This window comes from Chanos chanos, chromosome 1 (assembly GCF_902362185.1).
Source record: "Chanos chanos chromosome 1, fChaCha1.1, whole genome shotgun sequence".
Lineage (NCBI taxonomy): Eukaryota > Metazoa > Chordata > Actinopteri > Gonorynchiformes > Chanidae > Chanos > Chanos chanos.
In genome coordinates, this window is record NC_044495.1 from 50853339 (window position 1) to 50867304 (window position 13966).

A 13966-nucleotide genomic window follows, 5' to 3' on the forward strand; every position below is an offset into this window, starting at 1 on the left:
ATTCTGAAGCCCATTCTACATAGAGATCAGTGTGTGACGAATCTTAAACATCACAGTTCAGGAGAAGACCTAAAGAAACATCTTAAGTGATGCTGCTTCGGTGCTGCTAACACACATTATTTTTGATGATCTTGTTGATGCTTTTAAGGATGTCTTAAGGTACACCTTAAATGATGCACATGCATAATTTAAAAACTAGCATGTAATACGTACTGTTAATAGCTGTTTTTTCTTTACATGATGTCATACAACAACTTGTACTGCTGGTTATAAGGATACCAACAATGCTAAGTCTTCCCCAAAAGTTTAATATTTACAGTGCATTGTAATATTATTTAGATTTAGTCATTGTTCTTTTTTTATGTTCATTTACTATTCTATCATTAGCATAAAATGATGACAGTCTAAAATAATCCTTATCTGGAGCAGTTTCTTCTCTATCAACTAGACATTAACTTCAGGAAATCATGCAGCTGTGTTTGGATTAAATTATGATACTGCTAAAGTACCACATATGGGCTCCAATGTGTGGTAATGAGACGGTACTCTAATAAAAACAGACTTCAAATACTCTTACATACTTTAAATGTCCAGTGGTAGCGAATTAAAATGTGTATACGTGCATAGTGACAGCCATGAGAATAGAGATCAGATATGAGGTCAGACATGAGTCAGTATCTTACTTGAGTTCACAAACCCTCCCTCTGAAAACCAGAACTGTGAAAAAATTTGCACAAGAGCAGACACCACGGGGAGGAGGTGGATTGCCTGAGGTGGATAGTGAGGTAGGCGGCCGCTTAAATATTGGAGAGCTCTTAAGCAGGTTCTCGTCTCAAAATTCTCCTCTCAAGCCTTCGTTATAAATAATTCCATAAAAAAAAAAAAAAGAGAGAGAGAGGAAAGACAAGAAAAAGGAAGATGCTTTCAGCTCAGGTACATTCCTTTATTAGAATTTAAGTATTGTTGGACAGGAATGTAAAGTAAAAAATACATGAGATTAAAAAATCTTTCAGAACATCGTCTCAAAACAAAGAATCAACTCAAATCTTCAAAGTTAAAAAATTGCAGGCTAATATGCAAAATAAAAAAAAGACATTTATATATATTTATATATATATATATATAGCTGCGAGCAGCAATGCCAGGGACCAGCACCGGTATAACTGAAAAATCATGAATAATGCTGTTTGATTAAGATTCAAAAAAAAAAAAAAAAAAAAAAAAACAAGCAGGTTTACTATGAAATCTCATTTTAGCTTGGTCAAAATATCCCGATCTCTGTTCTCCCCACTGACAGCTGCACAAATCAACCAGTTTCTTCATATAGATCACCGTCATTTTCTTTAATCATAGAATTTTTTTTGTCAAAGACAAGAGTTGTGCTTACTGAAAAACTCTCTGTACTGTTTCGCGTTTCATGTCATGTGGAAAAAAAAATGCCTTTAGAAATACTGCCGAAAGCAAAAAAAAAAACAACAACAACAACAACAACAACAACATCAACACTACTGGCTGTTTATGATTTTTTTATGGGTTCTGCTCATTGGATAACTGTTTAACGACGGAAAAAGACTGAGGCTTGCACAAATGAAACAAATAAAAACAAGCCACAGCTACACGGGTGCTTGGTCCCCTAAAAAAAAAAAAAAAAAAAAAACCAAAAAAACAGAGCAGTAGTGTTTTGTTGAAACAGGAAGTGCAACCCCCCTTCGTCACTGTCCTCATGCTCCCAACAGAGAGCACATCAAAGACAAAGGAGATCTCCTTAAGCCACCCGCAAGGTAAAACAACAGGGATTAAGCGATTAAAAGATTCATAGTGTTTTATTTGAGTGGTGATTCATTTTCCATTTTGTCTGTGCATTCACTTTAGTGGCATACAGTAAACAAAACCAAAACAATAAAAATAAAAAGAGATCATCAGTCAAGGGGAGTTAGTGCAGGGTTTTTCTGTTTATGCAATAGCTTTGGCTTCTGGCAAGAACGCCTCCCAATATTTAATCAGCTGCGGAGAAAACAAAAACATCATATAGTTTCATGATACGATACAATCTAGAACAATATTTTTAAGCTGCTTTATGTGCTGATTAACAATATCTGTTTAATTCAATGAATTTTTTTAAAGAAGTAATAATTACCTGCTGCTGTGTATGTACTAATGACTCAAGATATTTAATGATGACAACTTTGAAGTCCCTTACTCTCTCTTTCTGTAAAGACAGGTTAGAAAACAGAGAATTTGGGTACAAGGTGGACAAAAGTGACAATGGAAAAACACACAAGGTTATAAACTGGCTGAGGCTGACATATTGACCTTACCTCAAACCTTCCCACTTCTTTGCGAATAGTTTTTGATATCTGCTCAAAGTCCCTCTCTCCTTGTTGGACTTTACCTTCCCACTGCAAAGACAAAACGAGTGCGAATTTTCACGTGAATAAAAAACAAAAAGTTTCCGCATCCGGATACAGCGTTAAAATACTAACACAGAGACTGGCTACTTGAAATATCACCCTTCTGAAGCCAAAACAACATGGAGAGATAAACGTGAATGTGGTCAAATGAATGACAAGAATACTACACGGCATGGAAACGAAATGATTCTGATCAAATACAACCACTGCAATTCTGGGAGCCTTAAAGATGAACTACTTCCTGATGTTCAAGAGGGCACACGTAACACTGAGAGTGACAATAAAATGAAAAAAATTTAGGACATCGGTCAAAACACCCTCCAGTGTGCCTAATTACCAAACAAGGTTTAGGACTTTTTAAGGTTTAAGACTTTCAGAATCACACTGTTACACTGCATTCAAATTTGCAGTACCACTCTACCTTTTTCAACCAGCTAGACCCAAATCTAGAGCCAAATTCATGATTCAAGCGAATGAAAATTGTATTTGGTTTGGTTGGCCATTTTATCTGCTAGAAAAAGAGTGGTAGCGCAGCAAGGAGGGAAAAAAAAGATATCATTCTACATTTTATGCATGCAAACTGGTGATAAAGTCATTGGGTGAGGATTCTTCCGAGGTGCATGTGTTTTTGTAAAAGATTAATCTAACTGTCGAATTCAGTGAGGGGCCGTAATTCTTGTATTGTCGAGCTAGAGTCATACACAAAAGACAGTGGTAAAAATAATAGAACACACAATGTGTGACTTCCATGACCTTCACTTGACCTTCACGCTAAATAGAACTGTATGAAATTAGTTATCCCCCTATATGTTGCTACAGTTACTCCCAGAGCTAATGTAGTATCCAGTTAGTTGCTTAAATTTATTGCACGCTAATCAAATGGCGCTACACACTTGACTGTGTGGCAGGCCCAGAAAGTAAAAAAAAAAAATCCTGTTGCTGCTTTGAGATGTCACTTTGAAAATCCATTGTGAATGCAGTATAGGTTTGACATTTTATATATTCTTATGGTTATGATATAGATAAAAAAAAAAAAAACTTATGGGTCACTGTTAAGTTGTTGGATCAGTATATTAAACTGTCACTACTGACTAATTGCACGCTTCAAAGACACTTCAAAAGAGTTAATATATTACTAAGGAAAACTCTTTATCAGTGACATATATCTAGACATTATTATTATCTAGGAGCAGAGTTAATAATGTAAATGTGGAGCCATAGAGACAAAGCTTGGTAGTCATAACTATGATATAAAAAAGAGAAAAAAAAAAACACCCTTAGAAACGTAACAAGTCAATGTGACACACAGTTAGACTGGATGAATCACATCGGATGGGAGAAAGAACAAAAACCAAACCAAAAAGGTCCTACCTCCTCAATCTCCTTTGCGGGGGCATGGCAGGGAAAATGCAAAAATTAAAAAAGAGGCTGATAATGCGCAGTGGTTTAAAAATAACCAATAATAATTATGACCTTTTAGCTCCCTTACAGGCGGCCTAAAAGTCCCGGCTGAAGAACAAAATGAATGGCTTAAATAAAAACTGGGCAACATGCTTCAATTTTCAGCATCAACACTGAACAGGCATGGTGTTGATATGCAATAACCTGTTGGGTTTGTACTACTGAAATGTAAACAAAAATTCAAGCCAAACTAATACTGAAAGAAGAGGTATATTTGGTTATAGGACTGCAGTAGTAGACATGGGATGTTTCTATTAAGATTTGAGAGGCACAACATGTTATGGCCAAATAATTTACTCTGCAAGAGTATTTCACCAACCCGGAACATTCGATGGTCTTCTCACCCCTTTGTAATTGAGGTCGTTTTTCTGATGACTGTCATAACATCTCAAAACCGTACATCTGTGGTTCTTTTGAGGGATGTCATAACTTCAGTTAGAAGTTTTAAGTCATGTATTGTCCAATAAGAACAGGAGGAACAATGTGCCTCATTGAGCAGTCCATATTGCAGATATGGGCTCATAGGAGTTGTGATGTTAACCAAATGGTAGCTAAGTAACAATGCATTATTTCCGTTTCAGACCACCACCAAACCATCCCCCGACCCCACAAAAAAACAGAGCTTCTTTTTGTGGCCTGAACCGTTTTACCTCTTTGATCTCATCTTTGGCCTGCTGCAGTTTGTCAGGCTTGTTAGCAAACTGGAGCTTAGCTTCAGCCTCCCGTTTCCTCTGCAACATGACCTGGGCATCCTGCCATTTGGACCACGTCTTCATACGCTGGTCAAACACACCCTGTAGGCAAAACGCAGGATACTGTGAGCCCACAGACGCTTCACTGAGGGTTACAAAAATGTATGAAAATAATACCACACATCACGAGACACTGAACAATTTTTTTTTTTAGCTTATCTTTTTTTTTTTGTTTAATATATCACAGCAGAGTTCCAAAGGAAATCCAAATGAATAATGTTCATGTATTTATGTAAATGTACGCTACCTTTTACAACTGCTTATTCATTTGCTAACAACTATATTAACTATACCATTTCAAAAAAAAAAAAAAAAAAAACAACTCTGTTGCTTGCCCCTCATCATCAGAAATCTGAAACACAATGACCGATTCATCCGGCTCGCGTTCTCAGTTTGCCATTAAGATCAACAGAAACGCAAACTCACCTTCACCGCAGTGAGGAGGCGTACATAATCTCCCAGCAGCTCTGAGAACAGGTAGAAATCTGCGTAAGCTTGCTCCTGGTGCAGCTGGTCAATCTTCTCCTCCACCTCGGCCAGCTGGGAGAGCGCCCGCGACAGAGCCGTGTGGTCCTCCGAATTTCCCAGCATGGCGGCACTCTTCGCGAAGGACGCGGTGTTCATTGACAGCTCTGACAAAGCATGAGGGAACGCAATGACTGTGACTACGTATCACAGTGAGGGGGGCTGGCCATGTTTTTAAGTCAAACATTCAATGTGTGTTCATACATTGATTCGATGTGTAATGGATTCCCTAAAATTCTCACTGAGAAATACAGAATGCTCACATGAACAGCGAGAGGAGCAATATTCACAGTTCTGTCGGTCAAATCTAAATAGATATGGACGACTGGTGGGGCAGGTTGGTGTTTTGATGTCTGTCATTGATGTACATGTATAGAACAATGACTTTCCCCAATATGATGCGATTCATCTCAGATTTTACTTGACATGTGTGCCAACGTATTGGATGCAAAATATCAAGGTTTTTTTGTTGTTGTTTTTTTTTCCTTTAACCACTGAAGAATGACTATAATATGTCACTAGGTGTTGCGGATTAAAGCCGACTGGTTGAAGAAGGGAAAAGGAATTTACCTTTCCTGTGACACACCAATGACTCCACACTTGCGTGGAGTTTTCTTAGCTGCACATCAAGGTTCTCAAACTGCTGCTGCTTCTCCTCAAACCACTTCAAATGAAAAAAAGCAAAACATCAGTTCAAACAAACCAAGTTAACTTTAAAGAGTAAATGATAAGTACATAGTCGAAATAATTCATGCCAAAAGACAAACTTTAAAGCACACCTTAAAATTGCCAGTAAAAAAAAAAAAAGCAGCATTTGAATGGCAAGTAGGCTAATTATTAACCGATGTTTACGTTTTAACCACAAAAGGAATCTTAATCACCCTATAATCTTAAAAGGTGAATGTTACCATTGTGCATACTATCATGTTCTAATCATTGTGCTCAAAGTCAAAGAGGTTTAAATGCTTTAAACTGCTTCATTACTTAAATGACAACACACACACACACACACACACACACAAACACACACAGAAAGAACTAGATATGGTAGCCCTCACAGTCTATTTTAATGACAGAAGGAGGAGGGACAATCTGGAACAGGGTGCACTAAGCTCTGGTCCTTCTCAGCTCAAGTAGCCCCGTCTTTGGGATTCAAGAGGAGAGACTCATTAATTCATCTCATTATTCAAGTCCAAAAATCAGCCCTTACCGCATCCGATTCATTCATCTTGATTGTCATTTTGTTGACAGCGTCGGCAGCTTTGTTTACCATCCTCAATATTCCAGCCCCACTCAGTGCCTGAGTGCTAACTGCTCGCGGCAGCTGGGATAAAATGACAAATAAGGGCAAACAAACCGGTTAACAGGCTGGAGCTCCGAACCCAATCCCAATGGGGAACCTTTCCCAGCGCTAAGAGCAAGTGTGGGGTTTTCTCCACTCCCATACATTTCAATGCTGGATCTAATTTAATACGTTTCACTCGGAAAACTCTCCGAGGGACAACGGAGCAAAAATAGCTTCCAATTGCTCCTGAACCGTTTTAGCTCTTTGTACGGTTGCCTTGCATTACAAGTGCGTTAATACAGTTATTTCTCTGAATCATATGGATTTGCCCCCCCCCCCCCCAGCGCCTTCTGAGACGTTTTCGGATCATCAACTTAAGGTCAAATAGCTGTGTTAAATCTCTGAAAAGGCAGCGAGTCAACGGTGCACTGGGCCTTTTTTAAAAGGCTTAAACTTTAGGAACATGTTAGTTCTTCTTTGAATAGCACGGCTGAATCAACACAATACCTCAGAGCTCTCCAGAAACTGCATGACATCTGGATCTTTGAGGAGGACAGGATGTTTGACTGTTCTCATCAGGTACCTGTTCCACGGTGAAAAATAAAACACAAATGTGTATATAATTTCCTTCTGATCTAGAGGATTTTACTGGCAAAAATGTCGCTCACTATATATCACTTCCAAATGAACACAACCAATTTTCATTAAAAAGTAGTCATTCCAACTAAAAAAAAAAAAATACACCAGTTTGCATCTTCAATCCTATTTTTCTTTCAGTCTCACATTTCTTTACCCTTTTAATCCTAAGCGAATTTGAAATTAATTGCATTAGCCATCAGGATTCAGTTCTTTAACGGGTGAAGTCTATGAGTTGACACCAAGCTCTCGTCAAAGACGCTGACCTTAATGTCAGTCAGCGCTCTGATAAAAAGGGCAGAGAAAATGTCAGCGCCTCACTTTAATTTTTATTCGATTCATCAGATTGTGCAAAACCGCAAATACGGCAGCAATCAGCGCGGCACAGAATAGCAGACACGTCAGGGAACACTCTTCAGAAGATCTCCACCCAAAAGCTCCGGAGAAATCTGTCAGCACATCTTCTGGACCTGACAGCAACCAAAGCCCCAGGAGCTCAGCGATAATTATTTATCTAATATTTGTTGCTTAACCTTTCCACCACAAAAGACCCGAACAAGAATGCTCTTTAGGTTCAAACTGTTAAAAGGAAGGAAGGGGAAAAAAAATAAATAATAGCAGACAAGCAAAAGCTGTCCAGGGAGAGCAGGGGGCAAGCTCAAAAGACAGAGACTGAATGACTCATTAAAATAATTAAAAGCGATTAGGATTGTTTGTTCGTTCACATGAATAGAAAAACAAAAAAAAAAGGCGCTGAATTTTGTTGTTCTGTGGTGTTGGATGAGTTTGTTTGAATTACCTTTCCAGTGCAGACCTTCTTTTCTCCACGAATTCTGCAGATGACAAATCCTCTTTTCCAACTTTGACCTTAGTCATTCCTGTAAAAGATTCAATTAACATTAATGACATCAAAGGCAACCATTAACACCGTATATCAAGAGAGTGTTTCATCACCTCAGCTTACCTGTTCAAACATTATGCTGTTAATGGCGGTTCACAAATGGAAACGCGGCTAATTTTTAAAGGCAATTTTGCCATATGAGTCAGACAGTCATTTAATGGAAAATGATACACATTTCTTACCCCCGAGAGGTTAAATGACAAGGACGAATTTAAAGCATGAACCATACTAACCCACAATGCTTTTCTCTGGAGCAGGTGGGACAATGTATCCGATATGCATATACTTGGAGGCTAACTTGCTGTGCAAGCCAAGAAAATCACTAAACCTCCGTTTTACTGAGAACTCCTTTTTGCTGAAAATACTCAGCGAAGTCTAAAATAAGGAGAGGAAAAAATCTTAGTGGAAAGTCATCACACTATAAAAGAGAGCACATTGTGTGGCATTCAAAATTCTGATATCTGCTTGGGCATCAGAAGTCACGTACATATCATTTTTTTAGTTCAAACGATGAGTGCTATAGTTCATAATTATGCTAAACATTTAATGCCAAACATTTAATACTCAACATTTATGAAACAAATGAATGCTAAACATTTGAGCAATAAATGAATGCTAAACATTTTTAAAAGAAATGAATCAGCGAACACATGATTTAAGTATGAACAAACATGAAAAAGGATATTTCAGTATTCTGACGGCAGAAGTCTTTAGTCTACACGTCAGTACTGTAGCAAACACAGAGTTTGTTCTTACCTTTGTTGTCACTTTATAGGCCATGTACGCATTCATTCCATCACCTGAAAAACAGGAATAAAAAGATTGTTTTAAGAAAAAAGTGTGTACCAGTGGGAAAAAGTACCCAGGCTGCATCTTCTTTTTTTTCTCATGCAACTGATATTTTTAGAAGCACTCTTAGTGGCTCTGTTTTCTGTCATCGGGCAGTGCAGTGCAGACATTGTGAGAAAAGTGAACTACGCTGAACATTGATTCCAGACTTTCTGGTAAGACGAGCAGACATGTGCATTCTGGTTCCACTATCGATCTGTTACTTTTTTTTTTCTTTTTTACCTTGTTGTGAGTGAAAGAGTGTTATTAATTAGAAATTGCACTGTATGAGAATTACAATATGGATACAATGCCTGAGGACCAGGACACATTCTTGAGTGTCCTTTCAGTACAACAAGGTTACTTACCATATGGGTTTTTCTTTAGTCTTTTTATTTGGGTTTTTCATGATTTTTTTTCTCTTTCTTTCTTTCTTTTCTTTTTTTTACTGAAGATCTAACAGCTAGGTGGTAAACATGTGAACTGAAAAGCACTGCATCTCTCACTAGAGAGCGAGAGACAAAACCCAACATCTGATAACATTTGAAAAGGTCTATTGATTTTTAGAATGTACAGCAACTCTGGGGAGAATCTGCTGGCAGAAAACTGACCACACAGTGTAGCAATGAAGGTTGAGCATTTGTTGATACAAATATAATAACAGACAGATAAGATACAAAAGATAAGAACTGCATTTAGCTTATTAATTAAACAGAGGTTTTAGTGCTTGATGTCTCCAATGTATGAAGTGTCTTACCAACTTTCTCTGGATCTGACACTGATATATTCATGTCAAAGGTATCTCCATTCTCCCCCTCCTCTTCATCCTACAGAACAAAGCAGATTTCTCAAAAAAATGTATTTTGTGGGTAGCATTAAGGATTACAATGTAAACGGCATCAGTGTAATCAGAATGTAATGAGTGTTCGAAGAAAGATGCTGTTGGCCTTTTGAACACATCCATTTTCACAAACGATGTCGTTTGTTTACGTTTTAACATATATCATTTTTTTATGCTTCAAGCACTGCTTTAAGTTGAACATCTGATAAACTACAAATTAAAAAGACGTCCTATGAAATCCTAAAAAAAAAAAAAAAAAAACAGTGATAGTAATTATTATCTTCAATTCTTCTAGAATTACACAAAACTATTGTGCTCTGTTTACATGTACAGATAAAAAAAAAACAACCTACGCATAAGAAACAGTGCAGCAGACCTATAAGCATAAAGGAGTACCTCATCCAAAGATCTGTCAAACATAGCTGGTTCAATCCTGGGAGAAATCATCACTGTGGGGGTGACTGGAGTGATGGCTGGAGAAGGTCCATCAGACAGGATGGGCTCCCTCTCTGGACTGTCTAAACACACCTCCTCTGTGGCCTCTTCAATGCAGATACAGAGAGAGGGTGGATTCAAGAGACAAAAAAACGTTAGCTATTCATAGACTAGATGCTGAAAGTACAGGACCATGTAAAATTGAAGCTACTAAAACAACTGTGAGTCAAAACAAGGTAAGGTACATCAACACTACACTCTAAACAAAATGATATACTGGATTTGATTAGAAAACTGAGGTGATAATTTGCATGCAGCTTTTTAAGTACTTCCCACATGGGTGTTATTAAATGTATGTAAGTGCATTGAGCAACTTTCTTTTTTTTTCAGCACAACCAACAAGAGTTTCTTCAACATCTGAAAGCTAAATTAAGTTGAACCTATTTAATATCCATTTCATATTCATGGATATATTAAGCTGTCTGATCATTCCAAAAAAAAAGGGGGGGGGGGTCATCTAACTACTAATTTTGTTTCCATTCTATTCAAAAATGCCCATGCAAATTGTGTCCTCTTTTCGCCTTTTTATCCCCTTTTCTCCCAGTTTAGCTGCAGCCAGTTCCCTGGTATTTTCATTCCCTATTGGCTGCACAAGTCCAAGGCTGGCTGGGGAAGAGAAAGACTACCACAGGTCTCCTCTACCGCATGTGGAGTCACCGGCTGCTTCTCTTCACCAGAGCACAGAGGACTTTTCTAGAAGCTACAACACTGGTGCAGGTTCAAGCTATGCTTTTCGGGTCTGTCCACCATTAATCTGGAGCCCGCAACCAACCAGAGGGAGTTGCTATTGCAGCAACTGGGAGACCGTCCCACCCACAAACACTGTCCATTGTGTTTGTGTAGAAACCCGTCCAAGCCAGAAGCACTGTGACCAGGACATGAACCCAGGTGGATTTTCAGATGCAATACCTAAGAGTCTGTTGCCTTGTTTCTTTGGGGTTTTTTTGTATTAGTGACATTTTTCAATTAAGTCAGTAGAAATTTAAAAAAAAAAGGAATCATTCATAGTCATATATATTAATAGTTATACACAAATGACTGAGCACTACTACATTAACATAGTCAGAATCTGTCGTGAGGAGCACTGTGGCGCAGGGAGGTAGCGCTGTCGCCTCACTGCAAGAAGGTCCCAGGTCCGATTCCCGGCCAGGCGGCCAGGCGGCCAGGGTCCTTTCTGTGTGGAGTTTGCATGTTCTCCCTGTGTCTGCGTGGGTTTACTCCAGGAGCTCCGGTTTCCTCACACAATCCAAAGACATGCAGGTGAACGGTGTGAATGTGTCTGTGTGTCTGCCCCGCGACAGACTGGGGACCTGTCCAGGGTGTTTCCCTGCCTTTCGCCCAGTGAATGCTGGGATAGGCTCCAGCACCCCTCGCGACCCTAATTAGGCTAAGCGGCTTAGATAGTGGGTGAGTGAGAATCTGTTGTTTACATGGGCCATACCTTACCTGCATCATTGAAGGTGAATAGAAGGTAAATACTGAGTGAAATAATACACCCTCTATGTGAGAAAGTCCAGATTCACTCAGACATTTTTAAAATTTTTTATTTGGTCTGTGAGACAAATTCCGGCCTTGTAAAAACCCTACCAGCAAAGAGATCTTCAGGATCATCATCCAGTAACATCTCTGCTTGTTTTGGTCCGTTGGAGTTTGTACTGATGTCTTCCGCAGGCAGGCTGGCAGGTTCTGGAGATGTGGGACTGGACTGGGATGAGATGAAACAGGATAGGCTAGGTCAGAACGTCCAGAAAAAAAAACAACCACAATCATCCACATGACATCAAAGCACACCAGCTCTACGTTAAAATTTGGAAGCAGAAGCAGAACCTGAATGAATGTTCACCTTAGGACAAATGCTTAGATGAGAAAAATACATATCATAAAAAGCTATCTATAGAAATGAAGTAGCTGACACACTACAAGATTTTTAGCCTAGACATCTGCCTGTTAAGTTGCACAATAACTTATGACTCAATGCCAAGGAAGCTAGATTACTGAGTTACTTTTCTGACACGAAGCTGAGCACTCAACAGCTTTTGCTTTGTAAGCACTTATTCAGTGGCACAATACCAACAGAGGAAAAAAAGAACACCATCTGTTTCCTCAAACCATTCGGCCTGGCCCGAAGAGATACCAGGAAAGCTCCCTGACCTGACTGTTACCTTGCAACTCTCCTAAATTCTCAATTCTCTTATCACATGATCAACTAGGTGTTAGGTCGCAAGAATGGTTTCCTTAAGTGACCTGATGAACTCAAACTTGATGAACTCAAAAACAAAATCACTCAAAAAAAAAAAACAAAACAATTCGTTCTCAATTTACTTTCACGTTGTTCGTTTCATTCTTCCCATCAACTGGTCAGTTTCTCAAACTTTCAAAGAAATTCACAAACATAGAAATCTTAATCAGATACATGTCACTGTGTAACCTAGAACTCCCACACTGAACGAACCGGTTACGCATTTCTGCACTGTCTTGCATCAAAGATTTTGTAGAATGAGAAAACACATTTTAAAAGGCTATTTAAGTTAATGTACACTCACGATTTTAACCTGTATAACTGACAAAGAGGCATTTTGGGGTCATAAACACGCCCATCAACACTCTGCTCATATGCCAGACACATGATTATCTCACAAGAAGGACCAAACACAAGTCTACGTTCACATACTTTAACTATGCAGCTTTCTCACTTCGCTGACGTGAAATAGCCTAAATGCATAAGCAGACATTAGATATGGCCCAAAAAAAAGCTTGCTTAGTCTCTTAAATAGTTGCTTGTCAAAAGAATTGATCACAACAGTGTTGGTGGGGCTGCTAACAGTTTCTGAAACTACAGTACAACTCAGGAATGACAGGCGTGGTTTGGAACAGTACTACACTTGTTCACTGTATTAAAGCTATTCGGAAATTATTTGGCTCAAAAAATTCATAAATAACCACTACTGAAATAACTCTAACACATAAAAGCATGAACTATTTCAGCTGACTACAGAAGTACTGTTTCGATCATTAACCGACAGAAAAGTAGACTGTCCACGCCTATAAATAAAAGTCACTTCCGCAGTTATGCAGATAACAGAATATTTATATGTCATTTGTGGTAACCTGAGTATTAAGGTGTCAAGGACTCTAACAATACCATGAAGGTACTCCTGCCTGCGTAAATATAGCGCACACTTGAATCTCGTGATTAACTTTCTGCCTCGGCCTTCAATACACATGCGTAGTAAGCAGGGTTGTGGGCTACTGAAATAAAATAAGATTGCCAAGTCGCGTTTAAAAAGAAAACTGTGACAATGCATTATTGAAAGTGGAATTACGAAAATAACCATTGAAATCGAATTCTGATTCATTATGTACAAGTCTTATTCATTTGAACCCAAATTCGATGAGTTTAAAACAGGGGGTGTCCACGACAGGCTTCGGGTTTCTATATCAAGCTTGCAATCGTCCTACCTCTAATGTAGTGACAGTGCTGACAAAAAGATCCTCTCCTTCCTCCACTTCTCTGAAGTCTGTTTGCCCAGCATCTCCCATCGGTGGAGGTTCCCTTTCTGCCGCCATCTTCGCCTTACAATAATAACCGAGCAAACTCAATCGGCTGGAAGGAGTCAGGAGGCTTCCAGGCTGTCATGTGATTCGCAGGAACAATTCAGTCTTATGACAGTTGGCGCTTTCATGGAGATCATGCTCCGCCCTGACCGTCGCAGCCCAAAATGAATCATTACTACATTTCCCCTTTACTGATAATATTTGCGATAGTCAAGGTAATTACAGCCTAATAAGCGTAACAATTAGAGTTTGGAAAGAGGACGATGAGCAAGTCAC

The 13966-nt window shown here is 38.9% G+C and overlaps 1 protein-coding gene across 1 annotated transcript; it reads right to left on the minus strand.

Annotated features, from left to right (window-relative positions):
* Window positions 1–1681: 1681 nt before the first annotated feature.
* On the minus strand, window positions 1682–13759 carry snx2 (sorting nexin 2). Its single transcript, XM_030771986.1, has 15 exons — window positions 13595–13759; window positions 11723–11840; window positions 10037–10182; window positions 9557–9626; window positions 8728–8771; window positions 8205–8346; window positions 7870–7948; window positions 6942–7017; window positions 6360–6473; window positions 5720–5813; window positions 5051–5256; window positions 4523–4666; window positions 2319–2399; window positions 2138–2209; window positions 1682–2004 (listed from the first exon to the last, which is right to left on the minus strand). Exons 1-15 carry the CDS (start codon window positions 13700–13702, stop codon window positions 1954–1956), a joined length of 1545 nt encoding a protein of 514 aa, XP_030627846.1. The 5' UTR covers window positions 13703–13759; the 3' UTR covers window positions 1682–1953.
* Between the last annotated feature and the right edge of the window lie 207 nt (window positions 13760–13966).